At 37.9% G+C, this 25416-nt stretch overlaps 2 protein-coding genes across 2 annotated transcripts; both read right to left on the bottom strand.

Annotated features, from left to right (window-relative positions):
- Positions 1–12088: 12088 nt before the first annotated feature.
- On the bottom strand, positions 12089–20617 carry LOC311295884 (uncharacterized protein). The gene is made up of 2 exons (XM_084417428.1): positions 20353–20617; positions 12089–14149 (listed from the first exon to the last, which is right to left on the bottom strand). The coding sequence occupies exons 1-2, from the start codon at positions 20471–20473 to the stop codon at positions 12240–12242; spliced, it is 2031 nt and encodes a 676-aa protein (XP_084273554.1). The 5' UTR covers positions 20474–20617; the 3' UTR covers positions 12089–12239.
- Positions 20618–23392: 2775 nt separating this feature from the next.
- Positions 23393–25142, bottom strand: LOC311296236 (uncharacterized protein). The gene is made up of 7 exons (XM_084417911.1): positions 24971–25142; positions 24668–24788; positions 24537–24584; positions 24324–24376; positions 24190–24231; positions 23923–23994; positions 23393–23798 (listed from the first exon to the last, which is right to left on the bottom strand). Exons 1-4 carry the CDS (start codon positions 25094–25096, stop codon positions 24327–24329), a joined length of 345 nt encoding a protein of 114 aa, XP_084274037.1. The 5' UTR covers positions 25097–25142; the 3' UTR covers positions 23393–23798; positions 23923–23994; positions 24190–24231; positions 24324–24326.
- Positions 25143–25416: the final 274 nt, after the last annotated feature.

The raw sequence follows: 25416 nt of genomic DNA, 5'->3' as shown, positions 1-25416 counted from the left end.
AGATGTCCTGTTGTTCAGATTGGGGATTGCTTTGTTGGGGCTGGGTAGGGTTGTTTATGGTGGGTGGGGTGGTATAAAATGTGAAAATGCAGTTTGCAACAATATAAATTCTATGATAAAAAAATAATAATAAAAATTCTTGATTTTAAAACTGTGGGAGACCACAGACATAAGGGCAGTTTCAAGCATTATAATCCTCCAAATGCACACTACGACTCGTCATTTAACATGTTAAATATATATACGCTTTGCGATCGGGGCGGCTGCGGCGTTCTTCCAAGCAGTTTCGGTCACTCTTAACACACCTCACACCACAGGAAAATCTGATAAGGTAATCTGTAGAACCATTAAGATAATCGGGACTTCACTTAGCATTGTCTTAAGGGGAGAAATCGGCCTGAATATCTTGTGGTGTGGTCACAGTATAACTTGCTTTAACAGCAAATGTCTAGTGGCTAGGTCTAGGTCAAACATAATTAATGTTAAGTTGATGATGACAATGATACAATTATGATGTTCAATAATTGGAATCCAGTCTGAGACGTCAGTTTAAGGGGGAAAATGTTTCAGAATCAGGAGGTGACCACATGACTGAAAACATTTCTGAACATTGCTTGAGGACAATGAAAATGTTGATGAATTAATATAGGAAATATTCAAAGAAGCAAAATGATTATTAATAATTTTTCCTCATTTTAGTCTCTAGTGAAAATTTTTTTTTTTTCCATATTCATATAGCAGGGTCTATTTACATTTTTTGCAAATTAATTTGGTCCTATTATTCACAATACTGTAAAAATTTTAAATATCTGTGCCTGTTGGTTCTGACTAAAACTATCTGTGCCTATTTTTATTTTTAAATTTTATGAAGCTTCTTGTTATATTTATGTGTGTGTACTGGAAACTTCAGTACTAAGGTAACACTAGCAAAAAAGGATCTTTATGAATTTGATTCTGAAATATTTTGTTACTTGCAAATAATTTACAATCAAAATACATGAATACTTCACACATGAAAACTTATTGTGCCTCCAGATAGTGTAGTTATCTACAAGTACGCCATGCTAACCAGAAGAGAAGATTAATTTGGTCTAAATGAATCCCACAGTGACATTCAGAATCACAATAAACACATTAGAACTCACTTCTAATTGTGAATGGTACAAAATAAAGTCGTTACTGAAAACAGTAATAATGTGAAGAGAGTCATATTCATTCATCAGAATTAATTTGTCTGTACAGTCTACTCCAATTTCTGCAACAAAACAAAACAACAGATGATTAGATCCTGTACAAGCTTTTTTCAAGAACAGTGTTGACAACTTTGATGCCATGAAATATATATTTTACATATAACAAATAATATGTGTTGATATAATTTGATTGAACCTCAATGTAAAACAGATTTGAATGTCGTTTTTCATCATTAAAAGCAAACATTCCAATGCACTGGTCAGTTTCCGCTCTGGTTTTCACACTTCATCTCTCTCACACACCTCTACATAAAAATAAAAAAAGCTGAAAAAAAGGCATTTTGTTGTCACCGTTGGCTCCTGAGATCTTCAATTTCCTGCAGAACTTCTTACAGTAGGAGCAGAGAAACACTGAACCAAACAGCAATTTTAACAGCTTAAAGACAATGAGAGACTTGATCAGGCCAAACATCTATGGATCTGTATGTGACAGGAAACTCATGGGGTTCAATAGCCATGAGTGCAAAACGAATTAAAATAGTTGTGATTAGAGATGAAGATCAAGCTAATAGGAATATGAACTGAAGAACAGACTACAAAGTTGATGACAAAGCAAGCGTGCTATTTTTTTTCAATTCATACTCAATGTTTTTTTTTTCTAGTGGTCAACATATTGCTAAAACTATTCATGGCTGTGGGTGTTTGCGTTGAAAACACGCTGTTAAACATATTAATATTTGTCACCTTTTATTTTTAAGGTTTGAACATACTATATTCACTAAAGTGATTCTCTCTCCAGTCCTTTTCATGTAATAGGAGTATTTAAGTCTTTCTCTATCCAAATATTTCTCTCTATATTTTTTATATATTTAGTATTATTGTATTTATATTTTTTATTGCATTGAATGGCTTAACAGAGTCTCTATATAATTGAATTATCACAGGAACAGAAAGCCAGTTGCCAAGGCAAGTTTATTTGTATAGCACATTTCATACACAATTGTAATTCAAAGTGCTTTACATAGAAAAGGAATTAAAATAATCACAACATATGCATGAGGAATTAAAATATCATGCATAATAAATAGAAATAACAATTGTATTTACCTAAAGGCAAAAATACCATTCCTAACTGAATCTCTAAATTCAGGGCTGCCCTGTCTGTATGGAGAAGTCAGAGAGCTTTGGTTTGTAAGATACCAGTAGCAACTTCTCGGCTTATTAGTGACCTCCAACCCTTCAATAGGGAGGAGTTATTCCAACACCTTCTTCCTCTGATGGCTTCCAGTGTCCCTCCGACCCCTCAATGAGTTATCACCAACCGTCTGCCTCTGATGGCTTTCAGTGATACAACTTTACTTACAAATACCATAACAATTTTAGTAGACTTAACTATGAACAACCACTTATCATGTGCTTCATCAGACTTTCCAGCACTTGAGTGGTAATCACGCCCACATTATTTACATTTGACTAATCAAATGTTGATAATCATATTGCGTAAGCTACTTATTACCTGCTCTTTAGGCTCTCACTGGAGCCTTTTTTTTTTGCAAGACTTTTTATTATTATACTATTTATTTGCCTCATGGCATCAATTCTCAATTAATTCTCAGTGTGTGCCCGACAACTTATTCTTAATAATTCTGCAAGACCACACAAGTCCCTCCCAAATCCACATCTCCTGGACCGGCCTTCATTGGGGACAGGCAGCCTGGTAATCTTCGGGTTTGCCCTCAACATCGGCACTGTTTGACACTGTTGTAAGAAATTGTAGTCTGCCTCGACCCAGATTCCACTCCTAAATATATTTTAGAATGAGCTCATCCCCAAAATGGCTTAATTATCATAGAAATTAAGGAAGTCAAGTTATATTGTTTCTTGACCATTTGGGTTGATCACATCCTGAGCATAATCAATTGTAGAATGGAACTGGGTGTGGGACACAGAGAACCTTCTCAGACAAGTCTCAACTTCATTAACATACAGATCACAGCTGTTGAACAAGAGCAACTTCATTTACATGAAGAGTGGTGAAACTGTACAAGGTTTGAGATTTGGATGTTCTGGGTTCATTCTGACGCCGGTGAACCCAAGGTGCTTTGTATACCTTGCCACTGCTATGCTGTAATAAACTTAATTTTTGAGATCTTCAACGTCCACATAATTTTTTTCTTACACTGTTGTAAAATTAGATCCCTGTTAAAACACCTCAATACAGCTAGCCTAATTTAGGCAATAGCCCTCAATTAAGCTTAAAGGGAGTTCACACAAAAATGAACATTTGCTGTTAATTTACTCACCCTCAGGCCATCCAAGATGTAGGTGTATTTTCTTCTTCTTCAGTAGAACAGAGACACATGCAAGGTCACACCGATGATTATTTACATATAATCTGCACGCCTCTGGAGCAACTAGGGGTTAAGTGTCTTGCTCAGGGACACATTGGTGTCTCACAGTGGATTCGAACCCGGGTCTCTCACACCAAAGGCATGTGTCTTATCCATTGCACCGATGGTGGTGTCAGCCATGCAAGGCGCCATCCAGCTCGTCGGGAGCATAGATATCATATAAAGGCTAGATGTCTCGTCCGCGCTGCTGGCCAATGGAGCTCGACATCCGCACACGGCGGCCATCTTAAGACAGGGTGCTCGCTCACTCATAACATGGTGCATGTACTTTTAAATAACCATAACTTTCTCAATTTTCTACCGATTTTCAAACGGTTTGGTTTGTTATAAACGTCAGAGATGTAGCTATTATACTGCATACATATGAATAATTATGTTCAAAATGTTTAAGCATTCAGAATTATAGCCACGTTAATAACGTTTGTAAGAAACCAAACCGTTTGTAAATCCGTCCAGATTTCAGCGAGATAAGAGGATTTGTGTGCGTGCCCCTCACTCACCTTAATTCACAGAGCCCTGTCCTAAAATGGCCGCCGGTGATGCCGGAAGTGACTCCGCCTTAAGACATCTAGCCTTTATGATATCTATGGTCGGGAGCAGCTGGGGTTAGGTGTCTTGCTCATGGACACCTCCTCGACACTTGGTCAGGTGGAACCGGGGATTGAACCACCAACCTTTCGGTTTGTAGACAACCTACATGAACCACTGAGCCACTCAGTAATAAAATTGTCAGCGCGCACGCGCTCTTCTGCCTCTAAGAACAAGCAGAGAGAGAGAGCGAGAGCGAGTGAGTGAGCCCCGGCCGCGCGCGCGCACTCACTATTCAGAGCGGACAAGCGTCAAGCTTCCCCGTACTTTTTGACAAGCGTCCTTGACAGGGCGGCCAGAGCTTCTTTGCAGCTCAAGTCGGCGGTGGTGTGTACGTACAGTTAACGCTCTATCTGTTGACGGTGCTGAGGAAAAAGGATATGTGAAGCTCCCGCCACTGGAAGAAGCGGTCGCCGCCCATTTGTGTCCTGCTCATCAAAGCCGTGCAGAGCGTCTTCAGCACTCGCGGATCGTGCATACTCCGCCGCTGGCCAGGCTGCTTCTGCTTTACACACCATGCATGGCCGGTCTTTTCTCGATAAAATTAGTTTTCTCATAGCGTTTGCAACGCAATACTCGTTCCCTTATCTCTCAGGGAACCGAGGTTAGTAAGTAACTTAGCCGAGTACGTTCTGTCTTCCCTTGCACATGAGTCAGGAAACAAAACTGAAAAAAAAAAAAAAAAAATTGATTTCACCCCAATGATAGTAATATTTCATATATTTCTCTCATTTTGATCTATATATATATTATATATATATAATTATTATTTTTTTTAATTTATTATACATTTCAAATTTTGCTCTGGACAATTTTTTATGTTTGTATTCAACATAATATGCCTACCTTATTATCTCAATTAAAAGTACTGAAATGAATGTATGTGACAAAAAATAAGGGCTGTTTATTATTTTGGCCGGTAAAAAATATGCTTGGCTGGTGGATTTTTTCATCTACCACTCCCCGTGGCAGGTGAGCCAAAAAGTTAATTTCGGACCCTGGCTGCTTGTTTTACTGAGATTTTCCCATGGTCATTTACTCTGTCTCTATGGTATACTTTTTACGCGCCCAAGTAGTCTTTTGGACGTCTCTAATAGACCCAATTTTTCCCTAAAAAAATTGTCTATTTCCCTAAAAAAGTTATGGGGTAACCTCGGGTTCACTGTCCCATCAGTCCGCACTCCAAACACTTATTTGTTCGGAAGCTCTAGGAATGGAATCGATCCAGTCCGCACCACACAGAACCTCCTATTTAATTACACATCAAACTCACTACTCCACCACATACTCAGGTCATCAGCATGGTTTAATCTCTCAATTTCCCCAATTAATAATTTTTCTAAGAACAATTTATGCTTGTCTCTTACCCAGTTCTCTCAATGCCACTTTTACAATTCCAGTGGTGTCCCTTCCGGGCCCTGCCAGTCGGCCCCTCTCTCTCAAGTTTACTGGGTAGGGTTGGAACTGCTAAGTCCAGGTGGCCAAACACTGTCCACTCTCGGTTCCAAAAGGCACATCCAAGGAATCCCACTTCTTACACCAAATTGTTGTGGCAAATAAACAATAAACAATTATGAATAAGAGACAAATTTTCAATCATTGATTATAATGGTTTATTTTTTTGCAAGAAAGGCTCACAGTCACACAGTTAGTCAGGAGAATGTGAGAATGTTTGCACTGAAGGGAGGCTCTCTCCCTCTTTATATCTCTGCTACATAGATAACATAGGCCATAGCCCAGGCTCTTAGCCAATTGAACCTTTATCTGCCTTATCAGGAAAGTACATTATTTAATATATAGGGAAAGATCATTAATATGAATAAAATAATGAATTTAAAAAAATTCCATAACACGTCAACTTCCCGGAGCACACAAACATTTTGTACATGTAAAAAAAAAAAAAAACTTTAATTAAGAGAGACAAAAAAAAAAAAAGGTCACACACGCAAATACGATTTTTTTTGGGGGGGAAAGGACAATACAAAAATCATAATAATAATTCAAGAAATATCCTAAAGCTGATGATATATAGGAATAAATTAGATATTGTTGTTCTGGGAGAAACTGAGTAAATCTCAAACTTGAAACCGTTGGTCTTGAAAATTAAATTAGTTTACAATAAAAATTAGGATGATTTTTTGGTAACTTGTTTTGGCTAGTAAGGACAGGATTTTGTGAAAGAAACAACTCTTACTGCTTGACATTGTGTGTTAGAACCATAACTACATTCATAATTTTGTAATATTTTGCATTATATCAAGAGTGATTGTTTTTTTGAAAAATGTGTATTTTGTGTTATTTGTATTTTATCACATGATTTTCACGTGGCTGCTTGGACCGCTGATCGATTGCTACTGTCTGCCTCGCTGCCTGCTCTGTGAGTTTTTTTTGCTGTGCTGTAAACTCCGTCTTAGCCTCGTAGTTCTTTCCATTTTGAACCATATTTACTATCATTTCTAGTTGTTAATACTACTAAATACAGCTTACACAAAACATCTCAGATTAACCTGACATTGCTAGTGCTGTAAACTTTTTCAGCAAAACCAGGAGACGTTTGGGATCACGTTCAAGAAGTTATTCTTTATTGAGGAAGTTGCTGCTGTTCTTCCAAACAGTCTGAAGTACATAATTGTTCATGGTGTCTTATAGGCTTTTTAGGAGGAGGGACTTTTGAAGGTGGAGACAAATTCAAACAAAGCATGTAAATGAGTATACAGGTTTAGGTAACACACCCTAGACTGAGGGTCTGGACAATCCTAATTCATTCAGCATAACAGTCTATTGCATTGCAAATTGCATAGACGAATCATTCGTGTGCTAATCCCATCAGTCTGAGTGAAACTGGGACTCCAAGAGCCATTAAAGACAATAAGGAGAAAACAGGAAAGGCAACTTTGCTGAGCAGAATCATTATCTTACCCTTAAACACTAAATACAATATTCTTTACCGTGATGTTATGTAAGGAAGCATATTTGAAATAGATTCTTAAATTTGGAATCCTTCACTAGCTTCCGTTATTATTAGCACAACACGCTAGTAATTCGCTAGCCTGTTAACGCGCCACCCGTGCGCTCAGTTCTTTTTTATTTATTTTACTCTTGCGCGCCTGCGCCTTTGAGTTCATAAAAAGCCCAGGTGAGTAAGAATCAGTCAACAAACACGGTGAGTAATGTCTTGTCCTGTTATTGTCACCTGCACTTCATTTCACATGTTTAGTATAGCCTTCTCTGTTGGCAATATAAGATTTATATGTGATAAATGCAAGGAGACAGTCAGGCTGACGGAGAAAATTTCACAACTAGATACACGCATCCAAACTTTAATTGAGGATAGTAAGAGTGCTAGAGCTTTAGATACTATTTTGGATGCGCCTAGCATAGTGAACTCTCTGCATGATTTGGTTCTGGCTGAATTAGTGCCTGTGCAGCAAAACAAATGGGTGACAGTGAGGGATCGCTCTAGTTGCGAATAAAAAAAAAAACTCTTCCATTCCAATTACCATAACAAATCGATTTGCCCCACTCAGTGAAACACCCACTAAGAATTATGTTGATTGCACCCTAGTAATTGGTGATTTGATCACACAAATAGAGACACCAGACACCATAGACACATGTTTGCCGGGAGCCAGAGCACCTGACATCAAAGCAAATTCAAAAGTGCTGGCTAATGCTAATCGTAAATTCTCTAAGATCATTATTCACGTCGGCACTAATGATGTTCGACTCCGCCAGTCGGAGATCACCAAAATTAATTTTAAAGAGGTGTGTGAACTCGCAAGTGCTCTGGGCCCCTTCCTGTTCGCAGGAGTGATGAGATAGTTAGTAGATTGTGTTCACTTAATGGCTGGCTGTCAACGTGGTGTTCGCTTAATAAGATTTAGGGCTGTCAATCTTCCTCTATAATACTATACTAATACTAATAATATTCGAATATTAAAATGCTCAAATTCATCCTATTATTAATATTTACGACATTACACAGTCTTGTCTTATTCGCGATCCGCCAATGCGTGATGTTGATCGGTCTCTTCACAGATAAATCGTGTCAGTTTGTCTGTTATCGCCTTTTGGCGGACAGCTGGTAAGCCCCGTGATGAGAGAGGAGAGAGGCAGAAAATAATTCTTGCCTGTTTTAGTGGCGGTTCTCGTTTGAAAACGTATATTTTTCTATCCGTTTTGGCCTTTTTATTAATGAAACCAAAGCTTTTATGAAAATGCACTCCAAACTGTATACATTTGAAAACGCCGGTTTCATGTTGTAGTGTGGACTGTGAATCAAATTGTCAGGAGTGGTGATCGCCGTTTCCGTGGAGACATTGCTCTCCGCGATTTTTGACTGTATTGGTATGATGATACAGCCTGGATAACGTGCACAATTATGTTAAGATTCAAAAACTTTATTGTTCATCAGACGAAAAAAAAGCATTTCATTTTCACATGCCTGTTAGCCAAGGCGGTGAGAAAGGCAAGATTGCATAAAATTTTTTAATATAGCCTACATAAAAAAGCAATATTCGAATAGGAACTTCAGCATTCGAATAGTATTGATTTTTTTAATATTCGAATTATATTCGAATTTCGGAATTCGTTCGAACAGCCCTAATAAGATTAATTGACAATTGGAAAAGTTTTTGGGGCAAACCTGACCTGTTGAAAAGAGATGGTATTCATCCATCCTGGGATGGTGCTGCTCTTCTCTCTAGTAATTTGGCTCATAGTCTTAGAGATAAAACATGATAAATTGCGCTCAGGTCAGAAAGCAGACAGACTGGCTTAACCGACTGTCTGCTAGCGGCCTCGCGTCGCCAAGGTCAGATAAATCCCATCACATAGAGCCTCTTTCACCTAGATATCATCATATAGAGACTGTGTCTGTTCCCCGAATTTGGAAATCCAAAAGAATATCCAAACCCATCTAAGGTTAAAATTTGTATTGATGTTCAACTAATAAAAAACAGATATAATACAGATGAGCAAATGCTAAAGCTTGGGTTGCTGAATATTCAGTCCCTTACTCCAAAAGCACTCATTGTTAATGATATGATTTCAGATAATAACCTATGTGCTGTGTTTGACAGAAACCTGGCTAAAACCAAATGATTACATTACTTGAGTCAACACCACAAGATTACAGTTATAAACATGAACCTCGTATGAAACGCAAAGGTTGCCGTAATTTATAGTAATATTAGCCACTGACAAATTAAAATAAAAGTTTTTATAAAAATGTATAAGGAAAGACCAGTACTTTGTTTAGGCTTGGTTTGTAGGGAATTACAAACCTGCGCACGTATATTCAAACGCACATAACTATAGAACCAATTCTTAATGCGCATGTGAACACCATCAGCGTTTATCACAGGTTCGCATTTAAAGTCTGTGTGGTGTAATGGGAATTTTAATTTTCACACTCTAGGTGTGCTCCTGATTTTTCAATATAATGATTGATGTGAACTGCTGTGGGACAGGCAGAGAGGGGGAGACATGGTTTTGGATGGGACCCTTGACCCCTAAGGTCAAAGGGGATCCAAGTTGGGACTTGCAGGCTGCAAGTAGAGCTAAACCTAAGGTTCAGCTCTAAATGAGATCATTGAGCAAGGTTCTTATCCATCTATGGGTAAGCAGAAGACCTTGAAAATAACAGTATAAGTAGAGTGTTCTGCCCCTCCCTCCTTGTCGCACTTGTTTCACAGACTGTACTGGTGACTTCTGTGTGGCAACTGGGCCTTCTTGCAAGAATAAAATACTTTTTTAATGATCATTTGAATTTCAGAGTGTCTCTTACTCTTACGCAGTTGATGATTGTTTAATGAATTTTTGCCACAACAGTGGAGAGAATGGTGTTGTCTTAGCGGCCCCTAATTTAAAGCTACACGGTGTGATATTTTCCCCATCTAGCTGTGAAATTTTATATGACTACCCAGTGAATATTAGTTTCTGTTCCTTTCAATTCCGAGGGCGTTTTAACTCCTACGGTGGCCGTATTATTCCAAGATTAACATGGCTTCCAGTTCAATTTCGCAAAAAATTGCGCCTTTAAAACTGTTCTTCACCCGTCGCAGCACAGATTTATGTTACAAGGTAAACAATACTTTTTCACCATTGACGCGAGGAAAAGTAACGCAAGTTATACTAGACAACCATGCTATGGTTAGACAAGCAACTATAAAACTTAAAAGTTACACAAATAGGCTGAATTACCTGTCGAGAAGAAAGCAGGCACCCATTTTAAAATCTTTGCTAATCTTGAGCTCTTTCCATCTGGGAAAAGTTACTCCAATATTGACTTAGGTCTTGCTGATTTGCCTGTCGCGTTGACGTTTTAATTCTCTTTCGCTTCCTTGGCGACTCTGCTACATGTCCTCGAAAATAGGTGTGATCCTTCAACTTCAGCAACCTTCCAAATCTGCCGGCAGTCATGAGTAATCTCCCCCTCGCATTCGTCACGGTGTCAATGAGTGTAAAACGCAAAAGGCAAAGCTTGAATTTTCAGGTATGTCCCTCTTTGGCGAATGTATTTTCAAGATGGAGGCGCAACATGGCTTCCGCCATCTCACTTTTATGTATATAAATGGCAGATTTTACGCTTACGAGAATACTTTATTAGTTGGTAGAAGTACTTACACATGAATGAGCACATACTTTTGATAGAAAGTGTTTTTTACTAAGAATCCACTTAAAAAGTTACACTGTGTAGCTTTAATAACAAATGATCGTTGCGACGGAAGGGAATAAATCAAAACTAACTTTAGCTGGAAAAGAACTTCCTAGCGGAGTTCCTCTGGAAGACTTCCGCAGCAGTTTTTTGTTTTATCCGCGGCAATAAAGTTATCGTCGGTGTCTAAAAGGAATTATCCTCGTCATTGTGTGAGTAGCTGATTGTCGTTGAGACGCTGCAGGGAAAACAATACGAGAGACATCCAGTTACAAAACCAGAACTGGATTAACGGACTGGGAGCCTCCAGTCTCTATACTAACGTCTGAGAAGTCTCAAAAAATGAGAGAGAGAAATAGGGACCTAATCAGAGGGAAGAGGGAACAGGTGGGATGAGAGTAAACGAGGTAGTCAGAGAAGATGAGGAACAGCTGGAGGAAGGGAAAGGGAAAGTAACCCCCAAAAAAAACCCAGCAGAGGCAGACAGAGTAGAGAGAGAGATTAGGAACAAGACATAACATGACAAGACATGACAGTTTGGTGGCTGGTCAAATTTTAAACTGATTTTTGTTTTCTTTATTTCTTCTTTAACCAGAAACACAATTTTGAAACGCTTGTGGATCTTTCGAAAATAAATTTTTGAATGCAATAGTATGCATCTTGTCGTATTGAATGGTTATGGTCTTTTTAAGAATGATTATTATGTTTATTATTATATTGATTACTGGTGTAAAATTCTTATCTCATTAAGTGACCTGGTTTTGTTAAAGTTAAATCAGACTACACAAGACCTTTATACATTTTTCTTAAATTGAACTTTAATTAATTTAATTAATGAAATCCTGTCTGGCACCCCAGCATATAACAAACCCCAAACAAAGAGAGTGGGAAAACGTTATGCGTTACATATGCGTAATAATTCTGAAGAAAAAGGAAGAAGGAAGGGTTGGTGCTAGACAGTCTTTTGACCGTGGAAAAATAATTCATGTTTTTGGAATGTGAAAAGGTGCAAAACATTTTTTGATTTTGATTTCTGAAATGTAACAAAACAAAGAAAAAGTAAAGTTTTACAAGGCATGTTATGGATTCATGCATTAAATCCTTTGCATCACACCCTTGTGGAAATGGCGAAGAACAGAAAATGGCTCAGATCGCCATAACATTGTGTTACGTTTGAACTAATAATGTCTGAAATCATAGTTCCTGTTCAGATCCAGAAGTTGAGTAGGGTATTTAAGTTTTTATTTTATTTATTTTTTTACATGAAGTACAGTGAAATGGCTTCTCTTCGATGAGGATGCTTTTATGTATTTTCAGTTGTCCTGATGGACTAAATCTCCTGTCACATTGTGAATTCTTTGTTTTTTTGTTCAGTTTAGCAAATGTCTTTCACACTGCTTTCGCACTGGTATGTGTTTTCTGGTGTACTTTAAAAGCGCTCAGTCGTGTAAAACTTTTTTCACAAGCAGAACAGAAAAGCTTCCCCTTTGAATCAACTTTCTTGTGCTTCTTTCTGTCTCTAGAATGAGAACACAGATGTAATTTCAAAGCTCGAACACTTCTGAAACTCTTCCTGCACTGATAGCATGTGTGCAGTTTCTCTCTTGAGTGGATTTTCATGTGATCCTTAAGGAGTCTTTTTTGTGTGCAGCTTCTCCTCTGGTGCTGCTTCAGTTCACCCTCTGTAAAATTGTTTTTTCCACAAACAAAGGACACATGATTCTTCTCACCACTGTGTTTTTTCTGGTGTACTTTTAAGCCATTCGGCCAAGAAAATCCCTTTCCACACCAACACACATAAGACTTCCCCTTTGAATGAACGTTCATGTGCTTCTTCAGGGAACCTGCCGAAATAAATTTTTTACTGCACTGATTACAGTTAAATGTTTTTTCTCCAGAATGAGAACCCAGATGTACTTTGAATGAACATGCAAAACTGAAACCCTTCCCACACTGATCACATCTGTACGGCTTCTCTCCAGTGTGGATTCTCATGTGTTGCTTAAGGCCTCCTTTTCGTATGAAACTCTTCCCACACTGATCACATATGTGCGGCTTCTCTCCGATGTGGATTTTCATATGATCCTTAAGGACTCCTTTTAGTGTGAAACTCTTCCCACACTGATCACATGTGTGCGGCTTCTCTCCGGTGTGGATTTTCATGTGATACATAAGCTTTGATATAACTGTAAAACTCTTCCCACATTGTTCACATTTGTGTGGCTTCTCTCCAGTGTGGATTTTCTTGTGTCCGTTTAGGAGATTTTTTAGAGCAAAACTTTTCCCGCATTGATCACAAGTGTGCGGCTTCTCTCCACTATGAACTTTGATGTGGTCTTGAAGACTTTGCTTAAATATGAAACACTTCCCACACTGATCACATTTGTGTGGCTTCTCTCCAGTGTGGATTTTCATGTGATCCTTAAGGTATGCTTTTCGTGTGAAACTCTTCCCACACTGATCACATGTAGGCTTCCCTTCGGTGTGGATTTTCATGTGATACATAAGCTTTGATAAAATTGTGAAACTCTTCCCGCATTGTTTACATTTGTGCGGCTTCTCTCCAGTGTGGATTTTAACATGATACATAAGCTTTGATAAAATTGTGAAACTCTTCCCGCATTGATCACATGTGTGTGGCTTCTCTCCAGTGTGGATTTTCTTGTGTCTGTTTAGGGTGGATTTTAGGGAAAAACTTTTCCCGCATTGATCACATGTGTGCAGCTTCTTATTATGAACTTTCATGTGGTTTTGAAGTCTTTCCTCATATATGAAAGTCCTTCCACACTGATCACATTTATAAGGCCTCTCTTCAGTATGGATTTCAATGTGTCTCGTAAGCTGTTCTTTTAGTGTGAAACTCTTCCCACACAGATCACATGTGTGTGGCTTTTTTACAGTGTGGATTTTAAGGTGTTCTTTAAGGTTTCCTTTTTGTGTAAAACTCTTGCCACAGTGGTCACATGTGTGTGGCTTCTCTCCAGTGTGGATTTTCATGTGATTATTAAGGGTTCCTTTTAATGTGAAACTCTTCCCACACTGATCACATGTGTGCAGCTTCTCTCCGGTGTGGATTTTCATGTGAAACTTAAGGTATCCTTGTGAAAAACTCTTCCCACACTGATCACATGTGTGCGGCTTCTCTTCACCATGAACTGTCATGTGATCTTTAAGACTTTGTTTGTAAGGGAAGCTTTTTCCCACTACAAGTTTACTTCCGGTCTGTGAGCAACTCAAAGAGTTTTCTTCAGTTTTGACACGATGTTCCTCCTCCGCTTCATCCAGTTCTCCCTTCAGGTCTAGAATGAAAGTTAAAAAGTTAAAATTTTCAGTAAATAATTTTTTTTTTTAAACATTTGCTCTAAGGTAGTGTAACCAATTAGCTCAAAAGAAATATTAATAATCAATCATGACTTGATATAATTAATTAATAGCTGGGAGGATTTATGACGGTCTCAAGTGTGGTTAGACATGGGTCTTGCCGTTTGTTCTTGCTGACTCGGGGTCGTCGGGCAGTCCTTATTGGCGAGCCCTGAAAATAATGCTATAGTGTAATATTCTGTATCAATATTCTATTTAATGAGAAGAACAGAATAGTAGCAACAATTTCTTGTTGAATGACTATTTTTGACAACCTTACTGAAATATTGCTTCCTCTCACTTCGTACTTTAGTGCTTTTTTGAAAAAAAAAAGGCCTAAATGTCTACCATCCTTTTTTTTAATTTTATATTTTGTTAATTTGTAAGGCTTTACAGATGGACAAGAATCATGATTCTTTCATTCTTTCCTTCTGAACACATTCTTTGCTAAGATTCCTAAAGCTTTCAACCTCCTGACTCGTCAGATGCAAATTATCGCCTAACGCCCGAGAGTCTAGGCAAAATTGCCCCTCTGACTTTTTTTATGGGCCCACGGAGTATCCCCAGAACAACAGACTTTTGTTGTGTACCATCTTTCTGGAATAGAAACAACGAATTCTGACATCGTCATAAACTGTGCAGATGAACCGTCCCGACAGGACAAAGAAAACTCTTCCCACTCAAGAATCTCTGAAGGTGATTTGTCATCCATCCAAAAGGAGGCGTGAACGAGGATTTCCTTAAGAGGACGGGCCATTTAGTTTCTCCCCACTTCAGTTATTCACCTCAGCTATCCTTTTCGGTTTTCTTTTTAGCTTTAGTTTTAGTCTTTTGTCTTTGTTTTTCATATTCTCCTTTGTTCATTTCTACCTACGAGTGAAATGAACTTAGCCTGAATTATTTCTTTGGTAACTTAAAGGTCCCGTTGCATGCGATTCCATGTTTCAAACTTTAGTTAGTGTGTAATGTTGCTGTTAGAGCATAAATAATATCTGTAAAATTATAAAGCTCAAAGTTCAATGCCAAGCGAGATATTTTATTTAACAGAAGTTGACTACAAAAAACGGCTCGATTGGACTACACCCCTCTACATCCTGCATTAGTGACATCACCAGAACCGTTTCTTGACTAACCTCCGCCCACAGGAATGCTCCCTCAACTCTACTGGCTACTTGCGCACTTCTTATAACTTAGCCTACTGTGTTTACTCAGCTCTTACGGTGATTTTCTGAAGTAAAACTGACGCTTCATCTTTTGTGTGGTGTACAATAAACTTTATTAAACTCATCAGTAAGTTACATGTTTGATCATCATTCAGACAGCAGACTTGTAGGCTATCAATAAATAATGGATACATAGCCTACAAGCAGATGACAAATAAGTTATAATAACCGTAATTAAACTACTAAACCATACCTGTTTCATCTCTATACAGCACTCTGACTCTGTAGGCATTATTGTCCGACTCGAAATGAACGCCGTTACAGAGAGTTTCTGATATTATCATCATTCCGTGAGATGAATTTTTCCTGACAGACTGCGTGTTGCAGTGCGTATGCAGTGCAGGAGCAGCACGCGCAATAATGCTTTCACATATGTTGCGTTTGCAGTGCGTAACTGATCCGCTGCTGTAGGCTATACCACAAATACATAGGCCTACTCACAATTTGTATTTCAAATCCAGAAGTTATCAGCAACTTTTATTTTAAAAAAGTTTTTTTGTCAGCATTGCGATTCCCTTTGCACATATACACTCTTTCGGAGTCTTTAATAGATGTATTCACGTTTAAACACAATTTAAACAACATATTATTAAATGCATTACTTCTATATAATTATATATTAAGTTGCTCAAGCAAGTGGTAAAATAGATGCATCCTCGGTAAAAGGGGCGGATCAAGAACACATCCGGGGATTTGAACTGGACTTGGCTAGATGTGAACTTTGAATTGGAACAGTACTAGGGCAGCAACTGATGACGTTTCACAAGTCCACAAGAACACAAGTACAGACAAGAACGCATATTGAGAAACGGCTTTTGTGTCACTTCTGTGTGGGCAACTGGGCCTATTCTTGCAAGACTAAATACTTTTAAATGACCATTTGATTCAGAGTGTCTCTTACGCGGTGATAATTGTTTCATGAGAATTTTTGCCACAACAGCACTCAAGCATGAGAGTTTAAAACAGTATAGACAGCGTTTGCGGTGACAGCTGCATCAACGTTAATAAACAAACACAGAGTTAGCAACATAATAGTAACTACTGCATAGCTGGTAATAACAGTTTTTTAAAATACACGAGTAAAACCTCAACTCACTGAAAGCACTTGTGACGCTACAGACAGTACATCCAGCTTGTAAAACCTGGCAAATGTGTTCTGAGAAGATTAGCCAACAGGACAAAGTGGCACAGTGGCACATCACACGAGATATGTGAACAGTCCCTAATTCATAATAAACTGAGAATGTATTTGGCTTAAAATCTTTTTTGTTTTGTTTAAAATGGAGATCACGATTACATATATCAGACAACTACACAGAATAACATGTTCCTGTCTATTTATAAAAAAAAAAACTAATTCAAATAATTAATTCAAACACGTTTAAAACAAATTAATTCAGTCTCAGCAATAAAGCAGTATCGGCTCCAAATATCAGCCCAAGAAAATCGGCAGCCCGTATCGGTCATCGGCTAAAGGGCCTTACACACCGGGACGAATATCGGCGCGCGTTATTCGCCAGCGTTTTTCAACGCGTTTTTTGTGTTCACACCCAAGCGATTTTCGCTGACGATGAGCCGAGTGAACATGCAAATTCATTCCCTGACATTAGATGGCGCGATTGTCAAACGTTCGTGGGAAAAAGTTACAATATGTACATGAAAGACAATTAAGTAAAATGAAACTCACCATCAAGGCCCATTTGCTCTGCAACACCACTCCATAACAGTTCTCTTTTATCAAGATTTTTGTAGTCGCGTTTGTCATATAGTTCTTTATGTTCCGACACCAACGAGGCCAGCAGCTCTACATTCATCTTGCCTTGCATCTTCCTCGTCTTATTTCTTCCCAGCAGTGTAGACGCTATCTTCTTCGCCTGTATGTGTGCTCGGCAAGACCGTTTTGTGTTTGAGCGCCCCCAAGTTGTGTTTTACTGTAACTTCAGAAGCTCCAGACATGTGAGCAAAAGCGCCAATCTCATTGGTCGGATAGTTTTTGACGCGGCGCGTCAAACCAAAAAAACGAACCCGAGGCGTTTTTTAAAAAATGACGCTTTTACGCGTGGCGTTTTTCGCGTCGGTGTGCACACTCACATTGGCGCCCTTTGTTTAGTCACGAGGCGTTAAACGTCGGCGAATATCGCGCGCGAAATTCGTCCCGGTGTGAACAGGCCTTAAGGCTGATGAAAAAAAATCGGCATCAGCGCTAAAAAATGCATATCGGTTGATCCCTACAGGACAATGACCCAAAGCACAGCTCCAAACTATGCAAGAACTATTTAGGGAAGAAGCAGTCAGCTGGTATTCTGTCTATAATGGAGTGGCCAGCACAGTCACCGGATCTCAACCCTATTGAGCTGTTGTGGGAGCAGCTTGACCGCATGGTACGTAAAAAGTGCCCATCAAGCCAATCCAACTTGTGGGAGATGCTTCAGAAAGCATGGGGTGAAATCTTTTTAGATTACCTTGTAAGACTGAAAATATAGTTGGGGCATGCTCCTTTGGCCCTGCTGACTAATTAACATTCGACTTCCCCCACACAATCACTTCCTCTCAGAAACAACAAAGAACTCACACAAGAACATGGTGTAATGTGAATGTTTATGTTTTTGGTGTCATTTGAAATGTCTCAAAGTGAGTGGTACAGACATCTCATATCCAGATAGATAAAATAAAAGGAAATGAGGTTTATAGAAGTTTAGAGAAAACTGATTCAGAGATAAGGCCTGGATAGAAGCCATTTGAGGGTGTAACCAATGTATAATCATGTTCTAGATATTTGAATTAATTGTGGAATTGATCTCTGATATCTTAAATATTAAATTGTTACATGTGATTATTCTAACTGATTTTGACATTGGTCATTTAATGGTTAAAAGGAATAATTTCACTCTCCTCTCCACCAGTAAGCTGGTGTGTGGTGGGCGTTCTGGCGCAATATGGCTGCCGTCGCATCATCCAAGTGGATGCTGCACATTGGTGGTGGTTGAGGAGATTCCCCCCTTCCATATGTAAAGCGCTGGTCTCAGAAAAAGCGCTATATAAATGTAACGAATTAATTATAATCATACATTCGCTCACTTTTAGTGAGGCACAGATATTATTAAAACCTTTCATTTATGGAGTCAGATGAATTGATGAATGGAGTCAGAGGACAGAACATGTGATAACCTTCCCCGTGTATTGGTGAACTGGCTTTGGACCAATATATCGGGCCTTACAACCACAACAAATTGAATGCCAAAGGTCTGCAAGACTGTAATTGCTGCAAATGGAGGATTCTTTGACGAAAGCAAAGTTTGAAGGACACAATTATTATTTCAAATAAAAATCATTATTTCTAACCTTGTCAATGACTATATTTCCTATTCAAACTCATTTCATGTATGTTTTCATGCAAAGCAAGGAAATTTCGAAGTGACCCCGAACTTTTGAACGATAGTGTAGCCTATGTTTTATTTCTGTTTCAGATACTTTACAAGTGCACAATCCGCAAAGCGTGCAAAAGATGCACTGACAGGGGAACTAGAGGAAGACTTGAGGAGCAGCACAGCTGGAGCATCAGAGGCTACAGAGCCACAAGAAAAGGTCCCTCGGGTGGAAGCAGCAGCAGCAGCGGGCAGCTTTATGCAAGAGTTTGACTAAATTGTGGAGGAGTGTGAAGATCCCTGCAGTCCAACTGCATGGATATCTTACGGAGAAAACCATCGCTGCCTCAGACAACCCATACCAGTACTGAGGAGTCATCAAATACTGATTACATTGTCTTGCTGCCATTACCACAAAATACCTCTGTGCCCCCTGCACTAGTGTAGAAAGCGAGGGAGTGTTCAGCACAGTTTCCAACATTGTGGATGAAAAGAGAAATAGACTTACAGCAGAGAGAGCAGAAAGGCTCGTCTTCATGAGAAATAATTTGCCATTGCTGATTAAGTGAGCATTCACAGGCCATGAGTGGTGTGACACTGAGTGGTGTGACACTTTACAATGTTTGGTTAATATTTGTATTTATAAATAACCAAATAATTAATTAATAAGTTGTTGTTTGACAACTTTTTATTAGTTTATTCTCAGGTTCAGCTGCTATGTTTTATTTTGAATTCCTGTTTGCAGGCCTTTGCACTTAATATCTTTACAATGTTTGGTTACTGCTTGATTACTAGCCTATTGTATGTTCAACCAATACACTTTTGTTTCTGCCGTTAAATTTTATTTCTTTTAATTTAAGAAGTTTGATTACATTATTATTATTTTTTTTTTTTTTTTTTTTTTGCAAAAGGTGACTGAGGCCTTTTCTGCTCTCTTGTCTCTTTTGAGGGGATGTTTTTATTAATTACTTCAAAAGCTTTTTAGTAGGATGCAACAAATAGATCTGATTGTCTCAGTCGTTACAATAGTTATATTAGTTAGCATTCTTGTTGTGAACGAGCCAAAACAAACACTTATTAGTTTGAGTTCAAACAAAGACATCATAAAAAATGATCAAAAATCATACTTTTAGCAGAAATGGTTTGCTTTGTTGTATTGTTGTATTGTGCACCATATTGCATTTGTAGAAAGACATTCATTGAATAGCCTAGTTCAAACCTTTTCACACAAACAAATCTATTATTTATACAACCTCATGTTGTTCAAAGCATTTATGCATTATTCTCTCATTGTTTTGTTTAGGGATTTTTCTCTCTCTCACACACACACACACACTCTCTCTCTCTCTCTCTCTCTCTCTCTCTCTCTCTCTCTCTCTCTCACACACACACACACACACACACACACACACACTTTAGTATTCTGCTTAAGAAATTCATCCATATTTTTAAAGTTAAGGGCGTTGACTGGCTAACTATTAAAGAACTGCTAAAGCTTTATAACTTTAATGTTTCACAGCATCATTTAATGGGGAATCAAAAATAAACACCAACCTTTCCGTTCTTCAGTCTCTTCAAGATTCACTTCTTGATCAGGATCACTCCTGTTCTCACTGTAATCTTCAATAAACTCAATTTTTACAGGTTTCTGTCCTTCCTGCTGGTCTGAATCCATCTCTTCACTTGTAAATAGTGATCGTTTAAAAAAAACAGATTCGTGGAGGTTGATATTTTGTTTTGAAGCAGCTGTTGTTGAGGGCGTCTCCTCTTCTTCTGTTTCTGGTAGTTTGTGAAACCAAGAGTGCCGTTCCGCCACCCACTGGTCTGGAGTGTGAAGAGCACACACAGTTTAACGAGGGGATAATGAAGAGAGAAAACAAATCGAACTATTTTATTTACTCCTGTTTGTCTTTTAATTCCATTAGACCTCATATTTGGTATAGCTGAAATCTTTCTCTTTCACATGCATCTTAGGAGCTGTATTGGGTGTCCACATTTGTTGCAGGTACTTTTTTTTGTTGTTTTTAATTTGTTTTAAAAGATTTATATAAATAATTAGAAAAAAAATCCAAATTGCCATTCTAAGTATAAAAAAGCACATCAAATACACACATTTCTATCTTAGACTTCAGTTTTTTTATTAATATAGGTTTCTAAATCTTTTCCAAAACATTCTTGAGTCGACTAAATACAGATGTATTGTTAATTAAACATTTTGTATGGAGAAAAGGAATAGTATTTGTCTTTCATTGGCCTGATTTGTGTTAAATACAAAACAGAACATACAACTTAATAAACTAACATAAATTACACAACAATTAAGTGTGGGCTAAGTTAATTATGGAGTGTGGGCTCCCACCAGAAACATAAATCAGCGCCTAGATTGTTTCAAGCAACTTTACTTTGATAAAAGGAAAAGTATGAATTTCGGCTGTTGTTCTGAAGTCACCTTCAGTGTTGATGCAAAGTTGATTGATAGCATAACTACAATAAAGTAATAGCCTAGTTAACAATTACTTGTTTTCATAGGATATATTATATATTTTTATATTATTTAAGCACCTATAAAACCTTATCAGTTTGATATAATTTTACAATTTTTTCTTATACTGAAAATGTTACATTTTGTGCTTGCTTTGTTTTTGGTTATTGTTGCCTAATTACAACAATTAAGGAAGTCAGTATCATAAACTGTGGATGTAATGAATATTGAAAAAATAAACATTCTAAAATATTACAATAAAAATGGTTAGTGTAAATTATGCCACAATGGTCAACTTACCATAGACTGTAACATTGAAACTCTTGTACTTGGTCTCTCGGCTGACAATTGTTACCTTATAAAGTCCAGAGTCTGTGGTTCTGGTGTTTGTGATGGTCAGAGATCTGGTTTGATCCAGTTTCAGTCTGTCTCTGAATCTCCCATCAGCACTATCATAGGTTGAGATGGTTTGTGTGAGTCTGTTGAATTCAGCTATTCTTGTGCTCCCAAACATTCACTGTATCAACAAATATTACTTTGTGTTTCAGTAACATTAGCGTGACCGAATCTCCCTCCATCACTGACACTGACTTCACTTCATGTGTCACATCTAGAGAACAATTACATGTTTTTTGTTTTTGTTTTTTTAACTAAGATCATTATGTTGATTAGTAATGACCAAAATACAATTTAAATCATGCAGACGTTTTCCTCTAGCGTGAATGCCGAATGATTTCCAGTACGTAAAATCAAAACTTTAAGTTAAAATCTTAAAAGAGATGAATAACAATGAAAGTTCAGGAGTTCAGTCAGGTGCACTGTAAAGAGGATGCCAGTAAGTTACTGTAAAATGTTTTAAGTATTATTATTTTTATTTAATTTTTTTATTTAAATTTTTAATTTATGTTTACCCCACCCCCCAAAAAATCACAATAACTCACAAACATTTGTCCTTATAATATTCTTTTTAATCGTTGAACATTTTGTTTTAGAAGTACAAATGACAAATCTTGACCTTTAGGAGCCACTAGCTGAAGAAAAAAAAAAAGGCAACATCTCCAAAGTCCATAGAATTAATCTCCTGGTGACCATTTGTATCTGTAGCATGGCAAAAACGTACACACACTGAAAAGCAAAACAGGCCTTAAAACAATAAAATACAGTCAAAGTCAGTGTTGTGTTGTTACATTTCAGTAATTTTGCCAGTCAAAGTTGACAAGCTCTCTGATGAGAAACACTGAGGGTTTGATGCTTTTCTTTGGACCTTTCCAGATTTCCATCTGATCTGTGCCTTTGGTGTTTGGTGCCATCAGGGTTGACTCTCAGAATGAACCTGCAAACACAAGCAGGGAAAAATATATAATTTTGGTGTTGGCAGAATTTTCCCTAACCCTCAAACTTGATGCTGCATGTACTTTGGCGTTAATAAAAGCACTACATCTGATTCTGAATCCACCTACAGTAGTGGTGGGGGAAAAATCGATTCTGTTCAGTGTCGCGATATTTTGCGCACGCAATTATATTGATAAAGTAGCGCAAAGTATTCCAATATAGGTTATAAGGCTGTGACGGTGGCAGTGTTTTTTACCACTGCGGTGGTAATGGACCAACTACCTCCCAGCAAACAATATGACGTTGTGACGACGTCACGTGCTGGTCATTTTTAGTCACGCTTACGTTAGCATATGACGTCGCCACAACCGTCAAAGTGAAACACCAAAAGAGGTCGCTACGACGTCGCCAACCGACGTCGTGACAACGTCTCCAGTACGTTGCGACAACGTTATTTAATTAAGGTCGCCGATTGGTCATTTGATGACTTTTGACAGTTTTTCATATATTCATATATATATTCATTCTGCAGTGGATTTATTGACATCCATTTATACTAGCATTTACCTGCCACTACTGTCACAGCAACATCGATAATTGTGGTTCTTGTTCAGAACTTAAGTTTGTTGTTTCAACTAGCATTACTGTTCAAATCTTGACATTTTACTCAAACAATTGGTAAAAACATGTTTAAACATTCACTAATGTAAACATGTTAAAAAACATTGAAGAATAATTGGAAGAACTGAAAAGTGTTTTTGCAGATTTTATTTAACAGAATTTAACAGACACTATAACAACAAATGGGGAAAAAAATTAACAACTATACATTAAAGAAAAAATGAAAAAAAATAAACATCAGTATGTAAAACACTTTAAAAAGCTCTTCATCTGAAAATTAATCTGTGTCACTGAATTGCTGGTTATTGATCTCTTGTGGGACCGCCACTTCTGAGACTGACTGCACCTGTCCTAGACAAACAATTTAAATAAATCTTAAATAAATCTTGTAGTCCGGAAGCTCTTTCAGTTTTGACAGCAAGTTCTTCCAAAGACTGGGCCACATCGATTTCTGTTGGAGTCTCCGGACCCTGGCTGGCTCCTCCAGTCTGGTTTAACCGGAGAAGGATCTCCTGGATGTTTTTTGCCATCACATCCTGGCGGGTCAACATTGCCTTAAGTGTCTCTGTTTCAGAAATGCAAAATGTTTCTGAGACATTAAAATGAAGGTCAGAAATGTACAAAGTGCAAAGATAACACATTGCAGTTATTACATGACTGAAATTTACCCACAATAAAAATAAACATACCTTGCATTACTGTAACCGTTTGGGTTAAGGCGGAGATAGAGTCCGACACACTTGAGGAGCAGCTGGCAGTTTCTGTGTGCACATATGCAATACAAAATGCAAGCGATTAAACTCAACACTTAGGTTCAGCATGTTATAAAACAAGAACTACCAAAGTTCAAATCACCAGGCTACATTTCTTGTGTGTCACCATGTTGATAACTGTAACACTTACAAATAAACAAGATTTTCAAAGTCATTAAACCAACACTAAAAATATAATCATACCATCAGACATCTCAGGCTGAATAGGACTAACTGGATCAAGGTCTGTGTAAATAAATAAAAAATGTCAACATAAGGTATATTTTAATATAGATCTGCACAACTTGACAAAGCTTATGCAACAATTTTTAACTTACTGTTCATAGTGTTTGTCTGCGGAAAGGCACCTCTGGTGGTCCATGGGACAAATCTAGATGATACATATTACCAAGATACTTTGGTTAATCATTCATTTACGGGACCCTGTCTAATGATTTCCAAAAACGTAATGCTAGCGATTTTCTTATAGAGGACAGTCTTGTGAAGCATGGCATGCTTGAGAAATATTGAACAATTATTTAATATCATACCTCTGGATTTCTTATTAGTATGGAGGACCTGTTCCGCAGAGTCTTCATCTAAAAAGCATACAATAAACTCCAGTCAACAAACCAGTCAGGGATACAGCATGTAATAAATAACTACATGAAGATGTAAATACCCTCATCGCTGCTGTAAGCAAATTTTGCTGGCCTTTTTGATGTCCTTTTTGAGAGAACAGCCCCATCCTCGGCACTTTCCACGTTTGACATTGTTTCGGCCTTTCTCAACCACCGAAGTGCCTGGTTAAAGTCAGCAACAAAGAAATGTGAACATTAGGGAAAGTACAAACAATATAGGATTAGTTGAAACATTTCACAAGTATTCTACATGATGCAATGTATTTTGCTTTCTTAGCAGCTTTCAAAAAAAATTACTTAAGCATGCACAGCAAAAACAGGACAAGAAATTAATACAACTGTACCTGTAACACCACTAAACACCTTGACTTTCCTGGAAATCCAAGTATTAGGATCAGGTTGTTCCCCTCTTCGTGACATTCAGATATTCCCTGTCTGGCTCGCACGGGCATTTTCTGCCTGGCTTGCATGGAGTTTTTGGAGAGTGCGTCTGGTAGCTCTCCAGGACTGTAAATAGATTCTTGGCTTCATCCTAAAATACAATCAAGTTTTATGATGCCAGTTTAGCTAGAGAACCTAAAACTCCATGTAACTACAACGCCCTAACATTGTGAAAAAGTATGGTTTGTGAATAAAATAAGCAAAAGCAATTATCCACTTGAGACCATGTGTTGTGTAAGGATATGATCGCCAATTGATATATTTCTGAAAAGGTGTAAGTTAGGGGATTGTCAAGTTCTAAAAACAGAATAGTTTACAGTCCCCCAATAACATAGTATAGTGCATTTGA

This window comes from Rutilus rutilus (assembly GCF_951802725.1).
Source record: "Rutilus rutilus genome assembly, chromosome: 8".
Taxonomy (NCBI): Eukaryota; Metazoa; Chordata; class Actinopteri; order Cypriniformes; family Leuciscidae; genus Rutilus; species Rutilus rutilus.
The sequence above is the reverse complement of the archived record's forward strand: the minus strand, read 5'-3'. Positions and strand labels throughout refer to the sequence as shown.

Excerpts from the sequence above, each read along its gene's own strand:
- LOC311295884 (XM_084417428.1), bottom strand. The coding sequence starts at position 20,473 with ATGGATTCAGACCAGCAGGAAGGACAGAAACCTGTAAAAATTGAGTTT. Across the intron at positions 14,150-20,352 it reads AGAGACTGAAGAACGGAAAG|ACCTGAAGGGAGAACTGGAT; the intron begins GTTGGTGTTTAT and ends CTTTCATTCTAG.
- LOC311296236 (XM_084417911.1), bottom strand. The coding sequence starts at position 25,096 with ATGCAAGCCAGGCAGAAAATGCCCGTGCGAGCCAGACAGGGAATATCT. Across the intron at positions 24,789-24,970 it reads GGTGTTTAGTGGTGTTACAG|GCACTTCGGTGGTTGAGAAA; the intron begins GTACAGTTGTAT and ends GACTTTAACCAG. Across the intron at positions 24,585-24,667 it reads TGCTTACAGCAGCGATGAGG|ATGAAGACTCTGCGGAACAG; the intron begins GTATTTACATCT and ends TATGCTTTTTAG.